This window comes from Varanus komodoensis, unplaced genomic scaffold (genome assembly GCF_004798865.1).
Source record: "Varanus komodoensis strain SLA01 unplaced genomic scaffold, ASM479886v1 scaffold16, whole genome shotgun sequence".
Classification (NCBI taxonomy): Eukaryota; Metazoa; Chordata; class Lepidosauria; order Squamata; family Varanidae; genus Varanus; species Varanus komodoensis.
Window position 1 is genome coordinate 25,065,685 of NW_025335468.1, and position 10,710 is coordinate 25,076,394.

At 42.7% G+C, this 10,710-nt stretch overlaps 1 protein-coding gene across 1 annotated transcript in view; it reads right to left on the bottom strand.

The window, feature by feature from the left end:
* The window catches only part of GAS2 (growth arrest specific 2), a 97,065-nt gene that overhangs the window by 39,110 nt on the left and 47,245 nt on the right, over window positions 1-10,710 (bottom strand). Inside the window, exons 4-5 of the mRNA XM_044425991.1 lie at window positions 7,170-7,233; window positions 3,595-3,739 (exon numbers count right to left, since the gene is read on the bottom strand). Coding sequence (XP_044281926.1) covers window positions 3,595-3,739; window positions 7,170-7,233 — 209 coding nt within the window. The remainder of the gene's footprint in view (window positions 1-3,594; window positions 3,740-7,169; window positions 7,234-10,710) is intronic.

Consider the following 10,710-nt stretch of genomic DNA (forward strand, 5'->3'; position numbering starts at 1 on the left):
TCAGATTTGGGAATCCAAAAAATCATATGGTCCCTCAGACACGGTCTAGAAGCCACAGGACAATAAAACTTATGGTTGGGTTTGCTCTTTGCCTACAAGATCTCTCTTTTCCTCTTAGGAGGAAGGAAAAAGATCTGAAATGTAGTCTATTTAAAATTTTAAAAGTAGTAATTTGAAAAACTGTAAACTAGGGTATTTAGATGTACAGTTCTGACATTAGCAAGTTTAGTAGAAAATTCATCCCAACATTTGGGGAAATGTTGGCATTTCATGAACCACAATCACCATCTATTCCCCAAGTGGAACAGTATCTATCAATTATAAACTAGAAGTATTGGATTTAAGGCCAAAGAAAACATTTGCACCCATGGGGGGAAATGATGTGGTATCATTCCAACCTTGGATCTCTCCCCACTACCCCTCCTCTCTTTCAGGCACAAGGAGGCTTTCCCTTATCCTGCCTGTTCTATATCATGTTTCATTCTTGATATGACATATATAAGCCAGCAGTTCGGGGGGAAAGGAAGAAGGGGGTGTCCCAAGAAACTTGTGAGGCTTGAAGTGCCAATCCCCACTAGGATGAAAGGGATATTCTAATGACCAAAGATTGTCAAGACATACAGACTAAGTGAACACTTTTCCTGCAAATATTTTCAGCAGGGAACTTAAGAGTGGTGGGATGGGAAGAAGTTATAATAGCTACATGAGTGGGACCTTTTTCACATTCAGCTGGGACAGCACTCCAGTAGTGTGTCTGAGAAATGGCATGAGTCCTTCCCCTGTTCAACTACCCTGCAGTACTTAGCAGGTCCACCAAGCGAAGACCTAACTCCAGTGCAAAATGGATGGGAATCCTCATTAAATGGGCTTCTACTGCTGTTCCCTCACCTTACCAATGCTGTGAGTAATGTATGAAGGTGGCAAAAGTTTGCCCCAATTATTCCTGAAGGACTTCTGAGTCTGGATACTGCTCTTTTATCTTTGAGCAAAAAGGTCATAAGGCCTTCTCTCTGACCTTCCCATGGCTGTTTTCCAAAAGTATCAGCAACATCACAATGTTGAAACTGGGCACCAGGGGGAAGTTTGCATTCAGTCCTGTATTAACTTCAGCCCTATTTAGGCATTCCCATCCCATGTGTGCCAAATATAGGAGAAGGCGGAGCACACTAGCCCTGCCCTGATCTGTAGCTGTTTCTCTTGCAGGAGAAACACATGGCAGGAGTCAGTTTTCTGAGGGGAGAGGTTGCCCTCCATCTTTTCTTTCTCCTGGATCCATGAAGGAAGTCCATGAGATGTTCCTCCATCCCAATGTCCCTGCCTTCCCAACTGCATGGGAAGCATCCACTTGAGAAAGTTACCCTACACTTTAGAGGGAAAGGAGATTGAGCATTCTGTCTTTCCTTCAGTGTTGCATGCACAGAGTCCAAATGAGTAAAGAGAGTCTTTACATCTGGATCCTATGAAGAAAACCACAGCTAATTTTACAATTACTGTTGTCACAGGGAGGAAAGATTGGAGATCACACTGAATGGCTTAAGTATGTGTTCTTTAGGTGTTATTCTGTAAATTAAAGATCACCTCAATTATTCTTCATCTTCTTCTTCTCCCTTTCCTTCATCATCAGGAACTGCATTTGCCTTTACACTGCAACACATAAGCTTTGCCTCCATCCTTCCCTGACAGCCACAGTGAGAGGGTTTGCAAAGTTAAAAGTGCAAGAGAAAAATGCTAAACCTAACCAAGTTTGCATTTCAACAAATTATATCGCATGAGCACTGTTAAAATGCACCAAATTCTGTCTGTTCTTTATAGCTCAGGAGTGACACAGGGCCTTTCAAAGAGGCTTTGTAACTCCCAGGTGGCACATCCCACCATGTGATATACATGTTGCCATAGTAACAGGTTCTTTTTTAGAATTCTTTTTTCACCTTTCCTGTTTAACCCTTAGCTGTTCAGAGCTGTACTTATTCAGATTAGGTGCAGTTTTACTTATGAACCAGAAAGTGAACTTTATAGTTCTCAATGCACCAATTGCCAAAAGCCTCAGGTTTGCTTTCCAGTTAAAACCAGCTGAGATTGAGAAATTTTTTGCCTGACACCTCGAAGCCACCACCAGTCAGATTCATAATATGGGTTTGATTTGAGCACACATCTGGACCACCCCCTTAACTCACTGTCCTGGCTTTCAATTGGCTGCCAGATTGACAGGCTCCCACCATAGCCCTGCCTCCTGGTCTTCTTTGTGCATCAAAATGCATCCACCTCCTCAGGTTGCACCACTCTCAACTGTCCAAAGAACTGCCTCAAACATTCCTCCCCTTTCTCCCTTGCAGCATCACAGGCTGTCTACCATCCCTGAAAACACCTGTGTGACACCACGCTTCATCTCCTTCAATTCCATCCTCAAAATCCAGCTTAAACACCACTGGGTATGTCAGGATCTGAAGGTGTAGCAAAGCTCCCTTGGGATTCACCCTGGAAGTGCCTACAGGACCGGGGCACTCCTGCACGAACTTGTGAAAATTTGCGCCTGTGCTACCACCCAGAGCAGCTCTAGAAGCTTTTCCTGCACTGCCCACTCTTGCCACAGCAACTCAAGCCTTTGCAGGGACCACATCGTGGTTAGTTCTGCCCTTGATTGACCTTGTGTCCTAACAGCCCTTGCTTCAACAAGACCCTTCCTTACCATGTCCATGTTCTATTTGACTTTACCTTGCGCAGTCTTGCTTTAGAGGGAACTTTGATTTTGTTTCTGATTCTTCCATGCCTTGTTTGTATTTCACCTTTGCCTATTCCAGAGTTTGCCTTCACTTCTGGCCCTTCATTCTACCATCCCCTATCTTGGTGTTCTTGGGGTGGATACATGCTGCCTGCATCCCAGACCTGATAGACAACCCCTAGACCCTGGTCCCACTACAGGGGTTCATAACACGGCAAAGGGTAGCTAAACTTAAATTAGTGTAATTACCCAAATATTGATTATTCTCTGTTTACTCCTGTCTCCACATCAGTCCACATCCTCTGTGGTCTCTGCATTCCCAAAATATAGGTTGTACATTCCTTGGTGCAAGGGCTTGTTCCAACATACCCTGAAAATTGCCAATGTGAGTGGAAGTAGCCCAGTGTTTCCATGAAATAGGTGCTGAAGCACACAACTGTGGATTTAAAAATGTTTTTGATTTTTAGAACTCAACACCTTAGGTCTTTGAGCAACTTAGGGTTCAAGTCTCTGGGTGTTTCAGCAGAAAACTATTCTACAACTCCCAGCATTTTCACGCCAATCACAGAGCACTAAGGTATGAAATGTTAGTGTGATGGGATTTTGTTCCCACAGTGTAAAACTGAAGCGTGGAGTCCAGATTAATGGCACTGACTTTGTAGAGGCTTGGAATGAAGCACATGCAGAAAACTAGATGGCATATCAGTCATGTAACTCCTCCAAATTAGTATTCTATGACAGATTCCATAAAAAGCACTACCAGCTAACTTAATAATTGATATTCCCCTTTATCCCTTGCAACAGTATAGCTCTCAACTACATGGGAAGCCTGAGTAAGAATTGTATTGAAACCCATCAGCCTGCCATACACTCACCGCATCATCCAGGAGCTTTCCTGTGCTCTTTTTGCCAGGAGATTTTGATGGGGAAGGTGAAGGGGATGGAAGAGGGGTGGAAAGTGTTTCTTCTTGTTCAATCTCCTTTTCAAGCTTTATTAATCCAGGAGGTTCCACACCAAACCTTTTGAATACATAAAGTGACCCATGCTTACAAAGCACTTAATATTGTATACAATGATGTTCCAAAAGGTAAATGGTATTAGTTACATTGCCTAATACATATGGTAAAAAATATAATAATACTTCATGCTTATACTCTTCCACTAGTACAGTCAAACCTCAGCTTTTGCAGGTTGAACTTTTGCAGATTTGATTATTCATGAGTTTCAGTACCCTAAAGAACTGCAGACCATGCACTCTGTTTGGGATGTTATGTCACATGTCTGACATAATTCTGCAGTGTGAAGCTGATGCACTGGATCCTTCCCTTCCTGGCTAATTAAAGCAATGGCTTGGCTGAATGGACAGAGAATCCTTCCTTAAGAAGGCACTGTATGAATTAGAATCTTAAATGAAAGGGTGATGATAAAATCATTACAGAAAGTCCCTCATTACAACCCAATTGTGTTGTATACTTATATACCAGTCTGTAATTTGCCTTTCATGGAAAGGACACTGAAATTGAACATCCTTCTCATAAAAGGACAAAAATCTTCTTTAAAATAGGATACATCTCCTAAAACATCTGGAAGGTACCTAGATAGAGAAGGCTACGCTCTGGCATTTTGTTTGGAGCTCCCACTTGTTTGCTATTCTTTGTATTTAAATTCCACCTGTGCTTCAGGTATTTCACAGCAGTATTTTATCATCTGAACAGTAATCCTATGCCTGGGACCAGGGAGAAATTTGTTTGGACCATATTTTAATACCTATTTTGTATTTCTCAAATTAATATGGGTCTAGGATTTGGTTGGGATTCTGAGTCTGTGTAGTTTTAATTTATTGTATACTGTTTTAGAGAACAGTTCAACTTTATAAAAACATTCAAATAAATAAATAAATTGTCCTTAGTCACTTTTTTTAGGGGGTCAGACTAGATGGCCCGGGAGACCCCTTCTGACTTGCTCTGTTTCTCTGTTTCTTTGTTTTCACTTCTCTGAATTCCCTGATTGAAAAATAAAACCATTAAAAAATGTATACAGGGAACACTGTTCAAAATGGTTATTGAGGGGAAAAGGAATGCAAAAGGGTACATAAGGGAAATTTCTTCTTTAAAAATAGGTATATTTGGAAAACTTTCCTGCAAAATAATTCTATATTAGGAAGAGATTGGCATGCATATGTGTATGTATTTTCATAAAGACATTTTACCCCAAAATTGAATTCAGGTACAGGGATGGGTCAGAATGAACTCGTGCTTCAAAAAATTGGAAAGTTGTGGAAACTAAGCTAGACAGTTTTAGCCATACCAGTTTGTGTGAATGAATATAGTAACCCAACTCGGGCTTTTGAGCATGGCTTTCCTAGTCCCTGCCAGGAACTGCATTACAACACATCAGCCCCCCATCGCACCCAATTCCAAACCCCTGTGTTTTAATAAAATGTTCAGTCAGTGAAAACAGCAAACTTGCTAGGCTATAAGAACCTTCTGTGGTATGAAGGCCAAAGATGCATTATGTATAGCTCAATTTTTAAACATGGGTTTTGACCTATGAAAATAAATATGTAGAAAACTAGGAGAGACATCCGTAGTTGTGGTAGCTGATAGCCACTTCTGCTGTTTAATGAGATATTGGCTAAGGCTGGGGCAAACACCTATACACAATCCATTGACTTCCTGTCTGTCTGGAGATGCTGACAGGCTGTAAATCATTCATTTCCCAAGAGGCCCTAATCCTGCACCTGCATGCAACCTTATTCATCAGATGCTGTGCTCATGCTCTTCTAAGGAATACAGTTTCCTTTTAATCCAGCTTTTCCCTCTAACCCACCACAATTTTCTAACTTCAGAATAGTTGGATTTAAATAATTTCCCTTTCCCATCCTCATTCAGCTGTAAACCCTACCTGGGTTAAAAAAAGCCCAGCTTTTCCAGCTTCTTCATGCACAGGAAAGAAATTCACTGATGATAATATCTAGAATACAGTGCTATATAGAAATGTAGTTCGGAGGGGTTGGACTGACAGGCAAAATCCATGTATTCATCTCCCACCATTTGCAGAATTATTCCAGTATTGCTGAACATCTCAATGCAGTTCTAGAATCCATCTTGTCTGCTCCATGAACTTGGGGAAAAGGGGGAATCATGGCAGCCTTTTAAGATATCTAGATGTGGCAGCATTCTCACTACATAAAATGTGAGACAGCCTTTTCCCCTTTCTTAGGCCCTCTGTATTTGTTGGATGGCTTCAGAAAAAAGTAGCCACTGAATAGCCACAAATGATGCCTTTGAGTTTCCACTCCAGCAGAGGTCCCACTGCAGTCAGCCATAAGAAACCTTGTTCTTCATGCCAAGGCCACGATATGAGCCAGGACCACACCATCCTTCAATAGGAAAATGATATGGTAGCATACAGAATGGCTAGCAATGAAGATTTGCTGCCTGGCTGGGGTCTACTCATCCCTTGCTTTGCCCCCACATCAGCACAATGGAGACTGCACTGAGGGTCAGTAATGAACTAATTGGTACAGCTATTTTCAAATATAGAAGAAAATCAGTTTTAACATGAAAGACTTTTCCACAGTCACCTTCGCTAGCATTCATAATGGAACTCAGTGAGGCGAGGGGGTTGCCTCCCTCATTGCAATATGAGGGCCACTCTGGAATAGCGGTTAGTGACAGACTGGGACTTAGGAGGTCCCAGTCAGCCCTGAAGCCTGCTCAGTGATTTGGGCAAGTCATGGACTCTCAGCCTATCCTTCCTCACAGGACTGTTGTGAGGTTAAAATGGAGAGGAGGGGGACCATGGAAACTGGCTTGTGTTTCTTTCAAAAGGAAAACAGGAGGGCATAACTGGGTTATTAGCCAGGTTGGTCCTTTCTGTCACAACTCTTCAACTTGAATCCTGCAGATGCTCGGATTAACCTGCAGTTGGGTGAGCAACAGCAGAGCACCCTGTTTCTCATGGGAGGGATCTTGTAACAACTCCTGGGGTGTTGCTAGAAGGCCCAGCCCAGTCAGAGGATAGGCCTCCATTAGTGCTTGGATGACCACTGGAATCATGCTATCATTTTCACCAAGGACCAAATCACCCCAGTGAACTTAAATCAAAACTTAAAGAGCAAATGGCTCAATTATTGGGGTAAATATTTCAGAGTGCAGAGAAAAATGATCAAATTTGGAATGACTTACTCTGCAAAGTTTTAATATTGATTTTCCTGCCCCAGTTTGAAGCAGGCAGATAAACTTCACGACTGTATTAAGGCAGCCTTGATTGTTTTTGTTTGAACAACTGCCCACAATATGCTCCCGTGCAGTCACAGCTGGACCTTTGCCTTGACCCGGGCTAGTGTAAATGTCAGCGTGGAGATGAGCTGTACCAGCAATGCTTTCTGCTGTCAAGAGAGCAAATATTGCTCCTTCAATATGGTTCTTTAAAGTTTTTGCCTACCTGGCAGCAATCCTTCCAAGTTCGAGCAAACAAAGGCACACTTCTCTGGGTTGCTTGTGAAGGACTGCAAAAGCAAATCAGAAAAAGGAAGCATTTAAAACAAAGATCTCCGAAGCATCCCAAGGATGTACCAAGCCCAGTTTGAACCTCACAACCTGAACCTGTGACACAGAAACAATCAAATAACAGAGGTCTGCAACCACTGTCATGGATTCATCGGGCAGTTTGGCATGCATGCGTGCATGTGCATGTGTACATTTCCCAGAAAGATATTTTAAATATAAGTGCTTAGGAAAAAAACATGGATGGCAGATGCCATTCCTAAGAAGTACTTCACTTGCTTTCTCCTATGCAGGCAAGGATGACTCTTTCAGGATGACATCTGATGTAATACATGCACCTAAAAATAAAGAAAGCATTCTCTTTTGCCAAACAGAAGTGTTGGTTATTCATATTTCTCTGCGGTGGCGCCCAACCTATGGAATTCACTCCCCAAAGAGGTCCGCCTGGCACCGTCATTACTGGTTTTTCGGCGCCAGGTAAAGACCTTTTTATTTAAACATCATTTCAATTGTTAAAACATATGATCTGGCCTGGGCAACTTCTTCTTCCTTCTCTTTCTCCTCCTATATTTTTATTTTATACTGATAATTTTAATTTTGTATTTGTAAATCAATGTATTTTTTGTATTGTTATATTTAATGGTAATTTATTATGTACTATTGTATTTCAATGTATTTTATCATGTTGTAAGCCGCCCCGAGGTTTCGGCAAGGGGCGGCATAGAAATGTTATAATAATAATAATAATAATAATAATAATAATAATATTTATTCATTTATTTGGAGTTTTTATATGCCGTCCCATTGCTTAACGTCTCAGGACGGCTTACATAAATAAACATAAATAGACAACATTTCATATGTAAACATATGTAGATGATCAGTTGATCATTCCATTTGTACTTGCATGGCTACCAGATATTTTTAAATAGGGTACTTTTAGAGCACTTTTGGAATCCTAGAATCATAGAATAGTAGAGTTGGAAGGGGCCAGAGGGGCATCAGGTCCAACTCCCTACTCAGTGCACAGTGGGGGTGACTAGACTCAAATTAATGAGAGGCTGGGTGAGACTAGCAGAATTAGCAGCCGACGTTGGGTCTTCTCATTAGACTCGTTTCACGGGTACACATGCCCACCTGCATACGGACAGCTGGCCTCTGTTAGAAACACACAGCCTGGCAACCCTCCTGAACTACTAGACCAGGGCAACTGGGCTTTGGTGGTCTTCATGGATACATGCTTGGAAGCAGACATGTTCCTACTAGGGTTGAGATGAACCCTTTTGGAACTCACCCCTGCAGAATCTGCGGACTTCCTCTCTTGCTTGGCCCAGTCCTGCAAAGCAAGCCAACAGGAAGCCCGCCAATGCTCACAGACCCCAGTTGCACTAGCAGCAAACTTCCCCAGCTGCCATTCCCAGCAGCCTATCTTCTTCCTCACTCAATATTGTTGGCGGCAGCAGCAAGTGCAAAAGGATGGCACCGATTGCACAGTGCATGGGGCTTGATTCCTGGTGAGCGCCCCATGAACTCTGGTTATGCTTGCCAGGAACTCAAACTCTGGGCTGCTGCAAAGTGGCCCAGAGTCCAGGAAGCTGAAAGCAGGGAATCCAGCTAATTTTCTGCACAAAACTGTTCATGAGAGAACTAACAGATCTGGCTCCCAATGCAATTTGCCCTCCACCTGATTTGATAAGCTGGCAGCAGTCACACTCCCAAGGTAAACTGGGAAGTGGGTCTTTGTACTGTCTGGAACTTGACTTCAACAATATGAGTATTGAAATATTCTGAAAGGCCAGCTAGAGAAATCAATTCTGAAATGTCTTGTGGGATACTCAGACATGCTGTATTAATTTTTAAAACAATATAGCATTTCAAGGGAAAACGCAGTACAAACTGCTAAGATGGCAATTTGAACAAGTCAGAAAATGTTTCTGCCCAAGGTTTGCTTCTCCGTTCAGAATTAATGTGCTTCTGTGAATCTGGCTCACAATATTCTAGATGTGTCTCAGGCAGTTCATGATGAACAATGTGGAACAGTGAAATCATTGCTGGAGCACCACAGACAACACAGGCAGTGACCAGCCACAAAACAAACATGTATCTGGTGATGTGGTAAGAGTGTGGTGATACATTTAAAGGCAAACCTGCACATGTTCCTGAGGACTATACCAGCTCTGGCATTCATACTTTGAATCAGATTTGTGCATCTGGATCGTACAATGGAACCACAGTTTTCAGTCACTGCTTATGCTAATGTGCTCTTGAAATCCATGTGCCTACCCCAGCTTATGTGGCCACTGAATTAGCCCAAATCAACACAGAGGCTTTTTATAGCTGAAATCAATCCAATGTATGGTGCATATCTTTACAAATATATTATACTGGTCTGTTCATTTTTATTATTTCCCCGAGGCTTTAACATGCATGCCAAGTTAATTATGAAATAGCACCAACTTACAATGTATACACAACCACATCATAAGAACTCTCTGTTATGATAACGTATGTTCAGAAGGGTGTGTGAATGTGGGATTTAGGTGTTCCTCCCACTGCATATTTGCCAACCATGTGTGGCACAGGCAGTTGGAGCTCAGAGAGCAGCAGAAGCACCCGTGGCCTTGATTATCACAGAGAAATCAAGGCCATATTCCTTTTGGCACTGTGCCACTGCCTGCTCTCCAGCTGAGTAGGCTGAAGCAAAAGCAAGCCAAAGCACAGGGGCTACAGATTTACTGCACCACGCAACAGCAGTCCTTCACTCCTTGGATTTGATCAGGGTGCACCTGCAAGAAACAAAGTTGCTCCCTAGATCTATGTAGTCTGTTAGTAACCCATCTGTAATCCTGTGAATGCTATATAAAAATCAGTCTCTCCAATCCTGATACATTGCAAACAGCTACATCTAGCATAGTATGCATTATACATCATTCAGGACTGCGTAAGGATGTTACAACCTCCATATATGATGTTTTTGTCTAAATGTTTATCTTTCAGTGACAGGCATCTTTTGTGAAATAGACACAGAACAGTTCCCTAGGACAATGACAACCACAATAAATATGGTCCAGAGGTACTTTTTTTAACAGCCAAGCTGTTTTTGCATTCTTGTATAGTGGTACCTCGGCTCACGAATGCCTCAGTTCACTACCAGATCGGGTTGTGAACAAAAATTTCATACAAATTTTGACTCAGTGGTGACTATGATCATGGCCGTCTCCCCCGCTCCCGAGTGGGGAGATGGCTGCGATCATGCTGGGGTGGGGGTGGGGAGATGGCTGAGATCACACCCATATTTCCTACATGACTGTGCCTGCGATTGCACCTGTCTTTCCTGGAGGAGCACAACCATGATCTCGGCCATCTCCCCCCTCCAGCATAATCATGCCCGTCCCCCCTCCCTGAGTGTGCCCGCGTTCATGTCCGTCTCTCCTCCCCAGCACGCCTGTGTTCGCGCCCATCTCTCCGCCCCCCCCCCC